General features: G+C 37.1%; 1 protein-coding gene across 1 annotated transcript in view; it reads left to right on the forward strand.

Moving 5' to 3' along the window:
- The window catches only part of LOC150101866 (proton-coupled folate transporter-like), an 85,285-nt gene that overhangs the window by 26,561 nt on the left and 40,188 nt on the right, over nt 1–18,536 (forward strand). Inside the window, exons 2-3 of the mRNA XM_090399917.1 lie at nt 6,426–7,285; nt 17,575–17,817. Coding sequence (XP_090256043.1) covers nt 6,433–7,285; nt 17,575–17,817 — 1,096 coding nt within the window. The 5' untranslated portion in view covers nt 6,426–6,432. The remainder of the gene's footprint in view (nt 1–6,425; nt 7,286–17,574; nt 17,818–18,536) is intronic.

Consider the following 18,536-nt stretch of genomic DNA (forward strand, 5'->3'; position numbering starts at 1 on the left):
TATTGAGTTTTCATCACATTTATGGCTATCGTTTCCAATATTCTAAGTATCATTGTGTTGTATGTCTAATATTATGGCCTTGTTGATTTGCGGGGTATGTTTTTCTTCAAGGGTGTGGACTGCTATCTCAGTTTTCCTGTACTTTGTATCCTGTTCTTCTTGAGAAAAACAGGATGTAATATAGCAGTCCATGCCCTCGAAGAAAAACATACCTCGCAAATCAACAAGGTCATAATACTAGACATATAAGACAACAAAGCAATGCTTAGCATATTGGAAACGATAGCCATAAATGTGACAAAAACTCAATAAACGTTCACCGACTCTACATAATCTCCGAGAGTTGGAAGCTCCATAATAATATAAAAATTAGGTCACGACTCAGACCAATAAGAGACAACACAAGTATACCAAAGATAGAAACACCTAATCGACATGACATAGCATCCACTTCCCCCATGAGTTCTGAAGACAATGGTTGTCGAAATGGCTCACATCCCGTTACTCCCACCCCTGACTTTTTCCTTAAAATCCCTCCTCTTCCCCCAAAAAATAATTTCTATCTTCAGATTCTTCTCTCATCTCCCCTTCCCAAATGCTCTCTACCCACCCTTAATAATAACAATAATATTATACATATATAAAAACCTGTTTTTTTTTCAAATAATCCCCCACATTACTTATCCCCTCCCCCTCAAAAAAAACCCCTTCTTTTAACAGCTTAACAGCATATGGTGGCACATCACTGGAATAAAGAGAAAAAACAACATTCAAAAAGGTATGTCCAAATTTTATCCTTTTTTTTTATTCTTCATATGTTAGTTTTATGACACTTCAGTAATGCCCTAGAATTTGAGTAGAGAGCCAATGTAATTGGAGTGCCCCATTTTTTTACAATGACATTGTAAAAAATGGGGCACTCCTAAACGAAAGTAGGTTATATTAGCCATTAAAATAATAGTTCATTTTTAGAGGAGTAACATGGGAATTTTCCTAGAAATAATACCTTTAATAAAGACTTTTTAAATATGTATTATTATTGTATGGCACCTACAAGGAGTTCAAGGACTCATTGTGGGAGGACACACAAAGCCATCTACTGCCCACCACCACTAGTATATATTGTCTGTAAATAGCATTTGTTCTCATGGCCAATTTACCTGAAAAAAACCTGAATTTAATATATATATATGTATATATCAATGGCGTCGCATGCCCATTTTAGTTGGGTGTGCTGTCGTGTCTTATGTAACCTGTGCTGTCAGTTTGACCATATGCTTGCATTTTTATCGAGATATGTAAGTTTTAAGAGTGTATAGCACATCAATGCCATCTTAATTGGTCTAATGCAATTAATTGTACGATAACTTCGAATATTTTATCAATTAATGGTAACCAAATTTGCACAGAGTGGGGGACAATGTGTTTGTTTTAAGATACTGTATATTAAAAAACAATTACAAAGGAGGATGCTATATTTGGTTGGTATATTTGAATTAGTCAAAGGTGTAAAATTTGAAAGAGGAGGATGAGGCTGACTTCCTTCGAGTACAATACTGTTTCCCATTGTAATCTGGGCAAAGAGTTATAAATTTATTGAAAATTATAAATTAAAACTTTTTTATATTATATATAAAAACTTGCCTACCACATCAGTTCATAGTTCAAGCACGCAATACAGATAAAACTTAGAAAACAAAAACAGCAACTCATAACCAATGACAACGTTCAATTTGATTGGTTGACATAATAACCAATCAGAGCGCATCCAGAGGGGGGGGGGGGGCAAGGGGACCGGGCACCCCCCCAAAGAAAAGGAAAAAACACTAGAAAAATTTCCAAAAATCTTTTCCTAATTAAAATTCATTTTTTTTATTTATGTTGTCTGCCACTTACGAATTAGTAATCACTGCAGATGTTCAGTTATAGGTCGTATGCAATGTGTAGTGTGTATTCGCAAAACGTCTACTCAACTCGCCCCCCCCCAAAAGGTTAAATCCTGAGCGCTCGGCCTCTTCCAAGATTAAATCCTGAGTGTGCCACTGTAACCAATCACAGCCTCTAGATGTTATTATCTCAGAACTCATCCTGCCTCACCTTCTGAGCAGTTTAAAACTACTAGAATGCTAAGAATTTGACCAGCTGCGCCATCTGCACATCTTTTCAAAGCGCTCAAAGGTGTATGTACTTTGAATGCACACCAGGGCTATTAATACGAATGGGATGCAATGTTATTGCATCGAAAAGTGTCCTCTTCATAAAGCATTAGTATGTTATGTTTACTTTTACACATCACGTGAAGTCTGGAAACAATCAGGGGAGTCTTTAATAGGAATATATGCAATAATATAATATAATATCGGTGATATTGCTATTAGGTGAATGACCACCACACACCTAGTACACCCTGAATATTCGCCCCTGGTATATATTTATTTATTCGTATTGATCTAATACATGAGGGGTAGAAAATCTATAGCATATCATTTCCACGTATGGGATGTAGGTAAGGTTTCAGAAAGAAAAAGTCTATTGACATTTTTTTTTGACATGTTGGAGGTTTGGAAAACACTGTGAGAAAGGCTGTTTCAGAGTATCAAGGTACATGGAATAAATAAGGAAGAGGAGAAGCATGTTTGCAGTTTGTGTGAAAAGGAATGTTAGTTAACTGTTGCTCTTGTTTTAGCAGGCTCCAACAAAAAGCATAAGAATATCATCATCAAATTCCTGACATGTTCCCTCAAGGGGTGTACAGGATATTATGATAGTACTACTTGAAAAACTTACCTCATTGCTAACTTCCTATCACCAATTTTCCTCCATATCAATCTGTTATCTGCTATCATCCAACATTATCAGATATTTCTGTCTTCTAAGGCACTTTTTACTGTATTAATCTGCCTATATCTTGGTCTTCCTGATTAGCAAAACAACTTATTTTGATAATCTTTCCTCTCTGATTCTGCTTAGGTGACCATACCATCTGAGATTAACTCTGCTAACACATTCCTGGATGCTAACAATGTCAAGTTCTAATATCCTCATTTTTAATATGATATTGCCATTCATGCCATCTGTTCATGCCCATAATCTTTCTCAGGACTCTCATATCTGTGGTTTCTAGTCTTTGGTCAAGTGTTTTATTTCTAACTCAGATCCATAAGTTAAAATTGGTTTGAACACTGTCTTGTATACAGTACAACATGATGGAACAACATGACAGCACAGGAATAATGGTTGTCAAATTAGTAGAACAGTGACCACGGAAGTACCTTATAAAACAGACAGGAATGAAACTATGCATCTGTGAAATAGTGGGGAATCATCTAGTAGCTGAATCGCTCTCCTCTGTAACACCATCTAGAATTTTTAGAATGTGGGTGCACCACCACCACAAATGTGAACAGTATTCTTAGGATGGATGGATTGATATTTTTATAGTTATTAGCTGGATGGGTGAAAAGCAGCATCTTGAGCAGAAAAGAATGCCTAGTGTTTTAGAAGCTGAGGAAGCTACTGATGTGATGTGATGTGATGTATTTATGCCAGGAGAGACTGGCATTCTTTTCTGCTCAAGATGCTGCTTTTCATCCATCCAGCTAATAACTATAAAAATATCAGATCCATCCATCCTAAGAATACTATTCACATTTGTGGTGGTGCACCCACATTCTAAACCAGACACGATCAGATCTTGTGATTTTTGTATTACTGAGGAAAAGGGAAGGTTAGCTAAGATCCCCTTTTGTGAGAAAAAGGGAGGACTCCGTGTTTTGGTAGCATTGAAGATGGCAGGTTATCCCCCATTGAAGGACAGTGTGGAGATTACTTCTTAAGACACTGGTTGCAGATATTAAAGTTTGGAATGTCTGAGCATTGCATGAATGAAGTGTATTGTTATCAAGAAAGTTGTGGATAGGATTAGTGATGACTGAGAGTAGGCCATTTATGTATAGGAGAAAGAGGATAGATAATAGAACAGAGCCACCAATGCAGGAGTGCTTGGGCTCTCACTGCATTGGTGGAGAAACTCAAAGTCATCTGCCATGACATATAGCGAATGACCAGAGAGAAAGTTTGCTACACAGTTACAAAGGATGGCAATTTACTGGATAGGCCTCAATGCCAGAGATGATCTAATGCTTGAGAAATTCAAACATAACTGCATATTTTTCCAAACCTGCCTACACACCCATCCAGTGATGGGTGTGTAGGCAGGAGGTGGATCTAAGATAGCAGAATCCACACTGGTGGTCATTGATTAATTGGTGGGCCTGTAGGTAATGGCTCTAGAAGTTGATTATTGATGATATTCTTCATTATTTTAGAGAGGATTGAGGCAGTGGTGATCAGTTTGCAGTTGGATGGCAGACTTTTCTTCTCTAGCTCTTTTTGGAACAGGTTGGATATATGTTTGCTTTCATGCATTGAGAGCTGTGTATAAAATATAAAAATTATATAGGACAGGCATTATTTCTAGAGCACAACATTTGAGTACAACTGGAGAAATTGGGACTGGAAGACATTTTGGTTTCTGAGTTTAGTATTTTTCCAATGTCTTTCTGCCAAAAAACCACAGGAGGCTCGTGATGCACACTTTTCTGGTATGGCAAGAAGTGATTTGCCTTGGTCTTCTGTGCAAGAGTTGGAAGAGAAGAGGGATGAGAGATCAGCTTTAAGTGCTGTAACAGTGGTGCCATCTGAATGAGGGGAGAGAGGGAGAGAGAGAGAGAGATGGAAGTGCAGGTGAGCAGAAGCTGCATCTGATGGTCTTTGCAAGGGGCCAAAAGGCATCACTTCCATTTGGAGAGGAGGCAAGTTTTCTACTGTTGAACTTTATGAAGTCAGATGTTGATTTGCTAGTGGTTGTTTTGCATTTATTGTTTGCTTCAATGTAAGCTGAGTATGAACTTGGGATTCCTGTTTCAAGCCAATTGTGGTATGCTAAATGTTAGGGAAGAGCAGAAGTTTGAGAAGGGTGATCCCATTTGGAACCTTTGTAGTACCATAACACAAGATTGGGAACAGCTAGGGAAAGTTTCAGAGTTGCTGAAAGGAGAGGTAATCTCTGTGGTGTATCTGGAAGGGGAATTAGTAGAGTGGATAGGGTTATCGGGTATTCGTGTTGGTAGATGTATAATTTGATGTTAGGCTATTGCTTATTGCATATACTTCTGCATCTTGTCCAGCTTGGTCAAAATGTGGAAGTATATGCAATAAGCAGCGACTTAATACAAATCATTCAGTTTTGGAGAAGGCAAGCCAGTTAGAGTTGTGGGCATCGAGGTCATCTAGGAAGATGATGCTGTTTGAATAACTGGATTGCAGAAAGTTGAGTTTCAGAAATAAGAAAATGAAGAGGTGAGTGGCAGATGAATATTACTGAATAGGATGAGAAAACCTTCAGCAACAGGAAGTCAAAAGCCGAGAATTTTAAATTTGGCATTTTCTCTGGCAAGCAATTTCTAATTCCATAAAGACATGAGTACTATTGTTGTGACAAAAAGCAATCATGCATTTACAGAAAACCAAAGCAATTTGGTTTTCTGTTAACAATAGGAAGGCTGGTCTAGATGTCCATAAGGGATGGTGTGTTTTGTTTTGAGTTTTCATTTTTGTTGAGGGTATTTTTTTAAGGGAAGTTTATTATTATTATGCGACACCTTCAAAGACTCCAACAACTCATCAAAGGAGGGCGCCCACTCCACAACTCTCCATCTCCATCACTCAATCCATCAAGTGCAGCAAATCACATCATCTACACCAACCACAGACAATCACAAACATCCATGCCCACAGCAGTATTTGAACCCGCAGCCTTTTGGCTGGAGAGTAGATACGCTAACCACTTGACCATCCAGGCCAGAGTTTATTTTAAATGCAGTTACACTCTCATTGTTTGTTGCATGTTTCATTTTGATTAGGTAATAGATAGATGGAATAGGAATCTGCAGTGAGAGGAAACAGACTCTTGGACATGATGCCCAAGAGTCTGTTTCCTCTCACTGCAGGAAATACCTGAGTTCACAGTCTGTTTCCTCTCACATGGAAATATCTGATTTCACACTCAGGTATTTCCATGCATTTTCTAGGTTTTTTTCTGGTGATGGAAAGTTAACTGATATCAGATTTCCTCCCACAAAATAGACAAAGTGGTTTAAAAATGCATGCAGTTCACATTCATAATATACTAACTCCTCATGTTCTTAATTGTTCAGTGATAATTCTGAATAGCTTTTCATTAATTTTCATGAACAAAATAAGATTTGCTAAATTGTATTTTTTTGGGATTGATATGCAATATATATAATTATTTTTTCTTTTAAAATTGTGTTTTTCATCGAATATTTTAAAATAACTTGTAGAATTGTTTATGATTACTCTTTTATAATTATTTGCACTGTTTTTTTTTTTTTTTCTTCCAGGTAAACAATGTCACTCTGCACAAGATTGAAACAGTGGCTATGTCTAATTACAGTGGAACCTGTACTCTTTCTTTATATGGCGGCCATATTTTTGGAAATGAATACCATTCAAGATCTTATCTTCACCAAAATGTGTATAAGCATCACTCATTATAACGTGACAAGTAAATGTCAGAATTTATCTAATGAAACACATAGCATGGTGGAATCGAAAACATCAGAATGGATGAAATACTACAATGTTTCTCTCTTCCTGTCTACATTTGTTGTTACATTTTATATTGGCTCATGGACAGATAGATTTGGTCATAAACCAGTGATGTTAATTCCACCTATAGGATCACTGTTAGCTTCTTTAAATAATATATTTCTGTCAGTTTATATTGAACTTGGAGTGGTATATTTGTTAACTAGTGGATTTATATCTGGGTTCACATCAGGCACTGTTGCTATGATAGCTACCACATTTGGGTATATTTCAGATATTACTACAGAAAATGCACGTACAAAAAGGATAGTTGTTTTAGAAGCTATGATATTTGTTGGTGGAACAGTAGGAATGTATACTACAGGGGGTATGTTAAAGAATTTAAGTTATGATGATGTATTTAATAAATATGCATCATGTTTCCTTTTGGAACTCTGTTTGAATGCACTAATTATAGCATATATTTTGATACGTATTCAAAATCTAAAACCTGAAGTTACTCCCACCAGTGAGAACGTTTTCTTGTCTCTTTTTACGCTGTCTCACATAAAAGAAGTAGGACGTACCGTGTGCTGTAAACGAGATGGTCATAAAAGAAAACATCTTATATTGTTATTATTAGCCCTTACAGCAACTTATTATGGGATAGCAGGTAAGATGAATTAAAAGTTGTGATGTTTCTGATTATTGAAAATTTGTTTCTAAAATACATTTTAATTACAGACAATGCATGCTTATCTGAAGAAGAAGAAGAAGAAGAAATGGGAAGAAAATCAGTGTATTCCTTTGATCTTATTTCATATTTAACTTGACAAAAATGGTGTTATTTTGAAGAATAGCAAATTAAAATTTGTAACTTTTTCATTTAAAGGATACGTGGCCAACAGCAGGCCTGCGGGCTGCATGTGGCCCGTAATGTGATTTTGTGCGACCACAGCAGGATAAAAATTATACTATATTATCAATATATTATCAATTTAGCTATTAGTTTCGACCCAGAGCTGGCGGAAGCGGGCATTCAGAGTATGTGGGCGCCGCTATGCATGCGGGCGCCCCTTTGTGCCTGCAGAACCACACACGCCTGGATCGGTACAGGGGTGCTTAGATACAAATTGCATGTGGGTGCCAAAGACCCTAGCGTCGCTTCTGTTTCGACCGCAGATTTTCTGATTGATATACTAGTTATATTCATTATTTCTGATGACGGAAACAATTTATATTCTCAACACGGAATCAAAATTGCTTTAAAAAGATTACTCAATTTATAAAATCTACTGCTTCTCTGTGCGAGTTGTAGTAGTGGGAGTAGTAGATTTCTATGTGCTCCAGAGTAATGCATCATTGAAAGTCACGTGCTCTGCTCTGGTTACAGTGATCAGTTTCAGAGCCTCAGTTTCACAGTTAACAGTGTTATTGTTGCAGTTTGTGTCCCCTAGTCAGTTACTTCAGCCTTTGTGTACTATGAGTAAGAAATGTAAGATCTGTGAAGAAAACAAGTCATTTCAGGAGAAATGGGAAAATGAATTTCTGTTTATAAACAATAACGACAACAAACCACAGTGCCTTATGTGTTTGCAAGTGTTGTCTGTGCACAAGGAATATAACCTCAAACGCCGCTACCTACAGCACCATGCTGCTAAATACCAAGAATACATTGGGCAAGTATGTACTGAAATTGTACTTAATTTGAAGAGAAAGGTTAGTGCTCAGAAATCTATTTTTACTAAACCAACATCAGTACAAAAAAGCTCACTCTTGGCATCGTTTGTTGTAAGCACAGAGATAGCAAAAGCAAAAAAATCATTATCTGATTGTGAATTTGTAAAACACTTCTGTGAAAATGCATTTGGGGAAGATAAAATTGCCAATGAGTTTGAAAGTGTTCCACTATCAAAACAAACTGTAACAAAAAGAATCAAGGAAATAGGTTCTCACATATTAAATAAATTAAAAAGTGTTATTACAGATTCAGCTTACTTCTCATTGGCTCTGGATGAATCAAATGACATAACAGATACAGCTCAACTTCTAATTTTCATTCAAACTGTTTCCAAAGACTGTTATTAATGAAGTGCTACTAGCATTAGACTCATTGCATAACACAGCCAAAAGTCAAGACAGTTATGAAGGTTGTAAATGGTACTGGTGACATCAGCAATCTCACAGCTATTGTTACAGATGGCACCAAATCAATGCATGGTACTCAAACAGGCTTAGTTGGCTTACTAAGGAAGGCTGAATTCAATTGCCCTGTATTGCACTGCATTATACATCAGGAGGCTCTGTGTGGTAAAATTCTGGAGATAGAGGATGTTATGAAAACTGTAATGAAGTGTGTGAATCTAATTAAGGGCAGAAATCGTGCTTTGACACACCGCAAGTTTCTTTTATTTCTAAGAGAAATAGAGACAGAATATGACGATTTAGTGTTGTACTCAGAAGTATGTTGGCTAAGCAGAGGAAACTGTTTGAAACGGTTTTTTGCTTTGAGAAAGGAAATAAAACAGTTTTTAGAGGAACGCGAGAAGACAAACAAAGAACTAATCACAAAACTATGTGATCCTCATTTTAACAGCCTCTCCTTTCTAACAGACATCACACACACCACATGAATGAACTCAACATGAAGTTACAAGGATGTAACCAAACAATCTCAGATTTAGAAACTATAACACATTTTAGGAATGTTAGTCAAGTGAGTAATATTTATTATCTGACTAGTTTCACCGATTTTTGCTATCAGCATCTTCAGGGATACAATTGGTAAGTGATATGAAAGTAACAGACTAGGTTTTAACTGACAGTTCTAATTCATACAAAATTAGTACTGTGTGTGAGACAATATGCTTGTCGTGGGTACACGATTTATTTGTTTAGAGACATAATGTAATTGGCGTGAAAGTTCATTTCTTTGGTGTTTAGTGATCTAATTAAAGTTTTCCAAATCTCCGGTAGGATTAGACCTTGATTCTTATTTAGGTTTCCTGTTGAACGGGCAACTAGAGCAGCTTACTTGAAGGTTATGGAATGGTAGTTCTCTTTCTATATAGGGCATATGACACTTATCCCACTCAATAAGATGGTTGGTAGTTGGAAGTGGGAAGAAAAGCTGAAATATCTTGTCTGTTGTTTCTAACATAGCCTATGTGCTCCTGTCTCGTTTTGAAGCTTCTAGAGGTCTGACCAGTGTAACTAACACCACAGGAACAAAGTATATTGTATACTCCAGAGTACTTGTAGAAAGGATGAGGGTCTTTCGGTGATCTTAAAAATTTCTGAATAGTGTTGACTGGCTTGAATGTTACTCTAATATTGTGTGATTTTAGAAGGATAGCCAATTTTTTGGAAATGGTGCTGACAAATGGAATAGTTACAGTGCTGATGTATTGGGTGTCATCACGTTGTCTTTGTGTTATATCCAAAAAGAGAATCTTGTTGATGAGTCTTTTAGGATAACCATTTAAGGATAGCTCTCTGGATATTATAGTTAATTCTTCTTGTAAGTCATCTTGGTCTGTGGTATACTGTGTAGCTCTTTTTTTAAGCATATGGATAATGCTAAGTTTCTGGGATATATGATGTGACGAGTTGAAATGGAGGTAATGTCCAGTATTTGTAAGTTTTCTGTACACAGACAGGTTGATGCTGTTATTGGTTTGTTTCTTTATTAGGATGTCTAAGAATGGAAGTTTTTCATCTTTTTCAATTTCTAATGTGAATTTGATGGTATGGTGAAAACTATTGATTTTGTTGAGATAATCCATTAGTTCTTCTTTCTTATGATTCCAAATGATAAAGATGTCATCTACATATCTGTACCAAGTTTTAGGTTTTGGGGTAATTTGTGATAAGATTTTATCTTCTAGGTCTTACATAAATAAGCCAGTACAAGAAGGAGACAGGAGGCTACCCACGGCTAATCCGGTAAGTTGTTTGTAGACGGTTTTTTGCCAAACGAAATAGTTTGAAGTTAAACAATGATTGAACAATGTAGTGATGTTTCTTGAGAACAAGTTGTCTAGGATGTTGATGACTTCCACAACTGGAATGTTTGTAAACAGAGATGTGATGTCAAGGCTAGCTAGTATATCATCTTCAGAGATAAGGATGCTTTTTAATTTCTGAATAAAATGTTGTGAGTTTTTGATATAAGTGTCCGAGTTGTGAACGTCTTGTTGTAAAATTTTGGCTAGATATTTAGACAGTTGATAAGTTGGAGAATAGATTCCATCAACTATTGGACGTGATGGTGTGCCTTTTTTATTCTTTCTTTCTTCCCCCTTCGCCACTACCAACCATCTTATTGAGTGGGATAAGAGTCATATGCCCTATATAGAAGAGAACTACCATTCCAGAACCTTCAAGGAAGCTGCTGTAGTCGCCTGTTCAACACGAAACCTAAATGAGAATCAAGGTCTAATCCTACTGGAGATTTGGAAAACTTTAATTAGATCACTAAACGCCAAAGAAATTACTTTCACGCCAATTACATTATGTCTCTTAACAAATAAATCATGTACCCGCGACATGCGTATTGTCTCACGCACAGTACTAATTTTGTATGAATTAGAACTGTCAGTTAAAACCTAGTCTGTTACTTTCATATCACTTACCAATTGTATCCTTGAAGATGCCGACAGCAAAAATCGATGAAACTAGTCGGATAATAAATATTAGTCACTTGACTAATATTCCTAAAATGTGTTATAGTTTCTAATACAAGTAGTCAAGAAAAAAAGTCACACTGTTGGATTTAATATCCACTTAACTTATTATAATTTTGCATCACCGAAGTGAAGCCTTTTGGCTCTTTATTTTTAGTAAATACTTTACAGAGTTCACTTACGGAACATACACCTCTCCGATGCTTCGAGTTCCTTAGTACTGAGAGTTTTTGTTCTTTTAGATTTCTTCCGGAATTTTGCTCCCGGTGAGGGGGGAAGGGATTAGATTTTTTTTAGGGGGGTTGCCTTGAGAGAGCAATTTGAGTCTCTGGGGAAGGTGTTTTCTGTCATGGCCCGTGTGGGACTTTGTCGGTAGATGCTTCCCTGAAATATCAGCGGTTCTGCTCAGCAGTAGGGTGAGCCTGTCACTGAGTGGAACCAACGCTGAGTTGGACGATCTTTCAGTCACTCGTAGAAAGTGGTCTGGGGATCACCTAATTTTTAGAGTGGTCTTTACTTAAACACTGGTCTCTGATGAAAACCAATGAGTTTAAAACAGCTATCAGGCCAGTGAAACCTTGTCAAAATAAACCAATAGGAGGCAAGCACACGGAAGCTTGGGCAGTATTTGTCGTCACCTATAAGGTCTGGCTCGGGGAACTTGTAATATCTGTATTCCTGTAAGCTCTCTGGTCAAATTTCGCACAAAACTTTTATAGTTTCTGTATTTGGCTTTGAAATAATGTTGGATTTAATATACACTTAATTTATTCATCATCATCATCAAATTCCTGCCATGTACCCTCAAGGGGTGTACAGGATATGATAGTACTACATGAAAAATTTACATCATTACTAACTTCCTACCTACAATTTTCCTCCAAATCAGTCTGTTACTTGTCAAGACTCCAACATTATCAGATCTTATATTTCTATCGTCTAAGGCACTTTGTACCATATCAATCCACCTATATCTTGGTCTTCGTCTGGGTCATTTTCCTGCCAGACAACCTGGTAGAGAACACTTGTTTTGCTAATCTTTCCTCGTCCATTCTATTTAAGTGACCATACCACCTGAGATTAGCTCTGCTAATGCATTTCTGGATGCTGACAATGTCAAGTTCTTTCCCAATATCCTCGTTTTTAACATGATATTGCCATTGATGCCATCTGTTCATGCCTCTAATCTTTCTCAGGACTCTCATATCTGCGGTCTCTAGTTTTTGGTTGAGTGTTTTACTTCTGACCCAGCTCTCAGATTAAGTTTAAACTGGTTTGAACACTGTCTTGTATACAGCTAATTTACCGTTCTGACTAATTTCTCTCTTATTCCCTATGAATTTATTCAATTGACTTCCTGCCATACCAGCTTTGTTGATTCTGTTGTCTATTTCTATATTTAATTTACCATGGCCAGCAAAGGTTGGTCAATTGGTAGAGCCTCTGCCACTAATGGCTCGCAAAAAGTTAAGCAAGTTTGAGCGTGGTTGGTAGTTGGAAGGGAAAAATTGTTCGATGCTGTTGCCACACTCTCTCTCTCTCTCGATGAGTCTTTGGACTCCTTGGAGGTGTCACATAATAATAATAATAATAATAATAATAATAATCTTCACTAAAAATTGTGCCAAAGTAGCTGAAATATTTTACTTGTTCCACAGGTTCTCCATTCACAGCACAGTTGGCATTTTCAATTTGTCTTTTTATTGCTGACCTTCATACCATATCTATTAAAACAGTTATTCAATTTAGTCAGTGAATCCTGCAGACTTGTACGGATTTATTTAGAAGTATAACATCATCCGCATAAAGCAAAGAGCTGACATTAACATCTCCAATTTTGATATCATGTTTAATACCACTTTCTTTCATAATACGATCCATATAGATAAGGAATAACAGAGGGGATAATGTATATCCTTGTCTCACACCAGATTTAACATTAAACCATCTTCCTGTACTTCCTTCAATTCTAACTGCTGACTTACAACTCAAATATAGACTAAGTATTGCTTTATATAATGCCCTATTGACACCATATAACTGTAGCATATTGAATAGCTTCTCTCTTGGCACCTTGTCATATGTCTTTTCCAAATCGACAAAACTTAAATACAGATCTTTTGTTATATTCCCATGATTTCTCACTATTTGTTGTAAAATGAAGATCTTATCCTGACAACCTCTATCCAGTTCTTCACCAAATGTTCTTCACCAAGCTTTTCTTCCATAATTCTTTTCAACCGTTTCTCAAGTATACACTTGCATATATCTTACCAGGAACACTCAGTAGGGAAATACCTCTGTAATTCTCACATTCAGTTTTATTTCCCTTTTATATATGAGTACTATGAGAGCTCTACTCCAATCATCGGGAATTCGTTCCTCTGTCCAGGCATTCTGAATTTATTATAATTAATTAATTATAATTAATTCGTTTAATTTATTATAATTAAAAAGTACATTTTTTCCCTGGGTTTTGCATGAAGATTAATGAATGCTCTGATGATGACTGTATTCAAGACAAGATATGCTATGTATTGTTGTCTATAGAGAGTTTGGCTCCCTGTGATGAATCCTGTAACCCAGTTAAGGACTGGAAATAATATTAATATTGGGTAACTTTACAAGGTGTGTGATGAGCTAGGGAGGCAAAAAACCACATGCATTATTTTTTGTAGATCAAAAGTATTTGTATAAATTATCATGGCAGAGTATAAAAATTGTAGAATATTTTACAATGTAAAACATCAGAAATTCCTTTCCTGAACATAATTTATTTTTATAGGACTGAAATATGAGGAGATGGGAGTACAGTTTGTTAATGTGTGGAATGAGTTTGAGGGACGAAGTGAGCTGTATGGGAGTGATGGACTGCATTTGAGTGGTTATGGTGTGAGTCGCTTGGAGAGACTGCTGCTGGAAGGTAGAGAAGTGAATAGAGAGAATGAATCAGATCGAGAGGGGAGTGATGTGGAAGAGCAGGAGAGTAAGACAGGAGAGATTGAAGGAGTGGAAATGAATGTGGAAGTGAGTGGTATGAGTATAGATAATGAGAGAATGGGTGTGCAAGAGGAGCAGGGAAACGGGGAGGCTCAGGGTGGACAGGGATACACAGCGTGAGAAAGGTGGATGCTCCAAGAGGAGGTGAGAGAATGTGTAGGCAGGAAAGTAATGGGATGATCAGGGATCAAAAGGAAACAGATGGAATTGCAAAGGGTTCTAAAATGAAGAAGCAGAAAGGGAAATGGCCCCAGTCCAGCATGGAGAGATCACATCGAGTGAGTGGTATCAGTGGAACTAGCTGTAGATCCAGAAATGAGTTGTTGTGTTTCTATACCAATGCTAGAAGTATAAGAAACAAGGCGGATGAAATGGTTGCACTAATTGCGTCTGTGCACCCAGAGATTGTCGGAATAAGTGAGACATGGTTAGATGAGGATGACATCCTGACAGGAATAGAGATGGAAAGGTATGATGTGTTTCGTGAGGATAGAAGGGATAAAAAGGGAAGGGGAGTGCTATTGATGATAGAGAAAGAGTTATGTCCATACAAGGTAGAGATGCAAGGGGGAAATGGGGCCAGTGGTTTTGAGGCAGTATGGTGTGAGATAGAGGTGAATAGAATCAAATACTTGGTGGGATGTTGTTATAGACCTGGTAATGTGGATGGTGGTGATAGTGAAATGTATAGTCAAATAAGCCAAGCAAATAAGAAAAGGGTGATCATTATGGGTGATTTTAATTATGGCAATATAGACTGGAATGAAGAGATAGCAACTGGAAGTAAAGAAAATGAGTTTCTTGAGTTTTTGAGGGATAACTACCTCAGACAGTATGTAACAGAGGGCACAAGAGGATTAAGGGTCTTGGATTTGGTCATCTCATCGGAGGATGTAATTATCAATGAGGTATCAAATCATCCACCAATTGGCGAAAGTGACCATGAGGTGATTACTTGGGTGGTTGCCAGCAGTGCAAGGACCCCTGTGTGAAAAAAGGGTATATGTGGAACTACAAGGGGGGTGATTATGAAGAGCTCAGGAGATAGCTTGCAGGTGTAGCATGGAATGAGGAGTTAGCTGGAAAAGAGATCAATGCAGCTTGGGGGATTTTCAAAAAATATTTAGTGGATGCAATGTCTAAATGTATACCACGGGTGAGAAGGTTAAATAAGTTAGGTGTGAGATGGATGAATAAAGAGATTAAGCATGCAATACAGAGAAAAAGGGCATTGTGGAGGCAGCATAAGAGAAGTGGAAGTAACCAATTTCATGAGTTCTACAAAGACCAGGCAAGGAGAGTGACTTGGTTGGTGAGAGCAGCTAAAGAGAGGTATGAACAGCAGTTAGCTAATGAAGCTAAAAAGAATCCTAGGGAGTTCTTTCGATATGTAGCCAGCAAAAGAAAGAATGATTATGGAAGGATGACATTGATTGGAGGAAATGGTATAAAGACAGCTGTTGCAGAATGTGTGGTGGAGATACTTAATGAGCAGTTCATAAAGATCTTTCAATCTTGTGAATGTGACTTCATGGAGAGATTAAGAGCAGTTGATGATGGGGAGGAGAGACTGACTGTAAGCGAGCAAGAGGTGTTTGGGGAGTTGAGCAAACTAGATGTAAATAAGGCTGTGGGACTTGATAATATATCACCACGTATTCTGAAGGAATGTGCCAGAGAGTTGACACCTGCCTTGACATATTTTTTTAATACGAGTCTTGCACTTGGTCAAGTCCCTAAAGAGTGGAAGGAGGGCAAGATTGTGCCACTTCATAAAGGAGGTGATCGAACTCAAGCATCAAACTATAGGCCTATCTGTGTGTCAGGTGTTGTGGTTAAGTTGTTGGAGAAGCTTGTGAGAACTAGGATCCAGAGTTGGGTTGACAACAATGGTATAATCTTTGATGGACAGCATGGATTTGCTAAAGGGAGGTCGTGTTTTAGTAATCTACTTACTTATTACAATAAAGTGACTGCTTCCTTGGACAGAGGAGAAGGATACACAGTAATATACTTGGATTTCGCAAAAGCTTTTGATAGAGTGCCTCATGATAAGTTGACAGTCAAACTAGAGCAGATGGGGTTGGATATTAGATTAGTGCATTGGATTGGAGACTGGCTATCTGATAGGTATCAACAAGTTGTGTATGGGGGTGCAATATCCAGGAAAAGGAAAGTCACTAGTGGAGTGCCTCAGGGATCTGTTTTAGGGCCATTACTATTTAACTTGTATATTAATGATATTGGCAAAGATTTGGATGGAGATATTCAGTTGTTTGCAGATGATGCAAAGTTGGGACGAACCATAAAGAGTAGTGAAGATGTTGTGGCCTTGCAAGAAGACTTGAATAAATTGAGTGATTGGGCAAGCAAATGGGGATGTGAGTTCAATGTTGCAAAATGTAAGGTTTTAAAATTTGGAAAACAAAGATGGGATGCAGAATTTATGCTTGGTGAGAATATATTGTTGGAAGTAGAGGAAATAAGAGATCTGGGAGTGATAGTGGATAAGGATCTAAAATTTAGGGGTCACATCGCCAAAATTGTGAAGACAACACAAAGACTTCTGGGAATGATGAGGAGGACACTGACGTGTAGAAGTAGGGAGATTCTTGTTCCATTGTATAAGGCTTTGATTAGGCCACACATGGACTATTGTGCCCAGATTTGGTCACCTGGTTTTCAGAAGGATGAAGAGATGTTGGAAAGGGTCCAAAGGCGACTGACTAAGGTAGTTTCTGACCTCTGGAATGTCGAGTATGAGGAAAGATTGAAAAGATGTAATTTGCAGAGACTAGTGGAAAGAAGGAAGAGGGGAGATATGATAGAGACCTACAAGTTGGTAAGGGGTTGCTATAGGATCAATGGTGGAGAAGTTCTACAGCGAATAGTGGGAGATCAGGGGAGAACCAGAGGTCATCCCTGGAAACTGTATAAAGAGGGTGTGAGTAGGGGAGTGAGAGACAGGTTTTTTTCGTGCAGAGTTGTGAATGATTGGAATGCCTTGCCTGAGAGTGTGGTGTCTGCAAGGAGTTTGAATGTGTTTAAGACCCGGTATGATGAGATGTGTGTGAGATAAAAGGACCTCCTAGATGAGTCTTTGACTCCATGAGGTCTTGTTTAATAATAATAATAATAATAATAATAATATGCAGTTGTGATTCAGTAGCCAGTTTATACAAATTTAGCATAAAAGATTTGGGTAATTCTTATACCTGTTTTTAATGTTTTTGGTAATTTTATTATTATTATATGATGTATTTATTTATTTTTGCAGTTCAGATTTCACTGATGTACCTGTTTGTTCGGGATGAACCACTCAATTGGGATGCAACATCATACAGTTACTTCACAGGACTGAACTTTGCAATAGCAGGAATGGCATTAATATTTGGTCTGCCATTAGCATATAAAGTGTGTGAGTTGCAGGATACAACAGTTGGAATGCTTGGTTTTGGATCTCGAATGGCAGGTCTTATACTTTTAGGCATGAGCACAAATACTGCTATGATATTCTGTTGTGAGTGTTATTTTTAATTACTACTTCAACTATATAACAAAAACTTTTTAATATAATATTAGTACTTAAATATAATTAAATTGTTTATTTCATCCACAGTATCAGTCATTTCTATTTGATTTGACAATTATTTCCAAAATTGTTTAACTTAATCTTCTGCGCTAGGTGGTGTGAGTTAAACATCTGTCATTGTGTGGGCTGCAGCAAGATAAGTAAATTTTATATTTAAATGTGCCCCAATATTGGTGCACATTTAATAGTAATATAAAATTGGGACTCATAAATGGGACTCATTTAATAGTAATCACAGTAATAATAACTTGTAAATTGATATTACTGCGAGAAATTGGAGTGTGGAATGCGGTGTTTGGATAAATTTCTTAGGCAATATTAACATAAATTCATTGTTTAAGTTAAGGGATATTACATCCCATATTGTTTCTTAGCCGAATAAGAAACTCAAAGAGTTTCATGCCGAATATATATATATATATATATATATATATATATATATATATATATATATATATATATATATATATATATATATATATATATAAAGTTTGGCGATTCCAAGCGTAAGGAAATACCTGGATACTGCAGCAACTGACCCTTAAGGTAGTGCAAGCAGGGGCAACTCATAGCAAAGGTGGAGCAAGCTCTGATTACTTTTTTGATATTTACCCATAATGTGAATTTGATATTTACCCTACTATGAG

This window comes from Typopeltis vanoorti, chromosome 11, assembly GCF_054136105.1.
Source record: "Typopeltis vanoorti isolate ZY-2024b chromosome 11, IOZ_Tvanoo_1.0, whole genome shotgun sequence".
In the NCBI taxonomy this organism is placed as follows: Eukaryota; Metazoa; Arthropoda; class Arachnida; order Uropygi; family Thelyphonidae; genus Typopeltis; species Typopeltis vanoorti.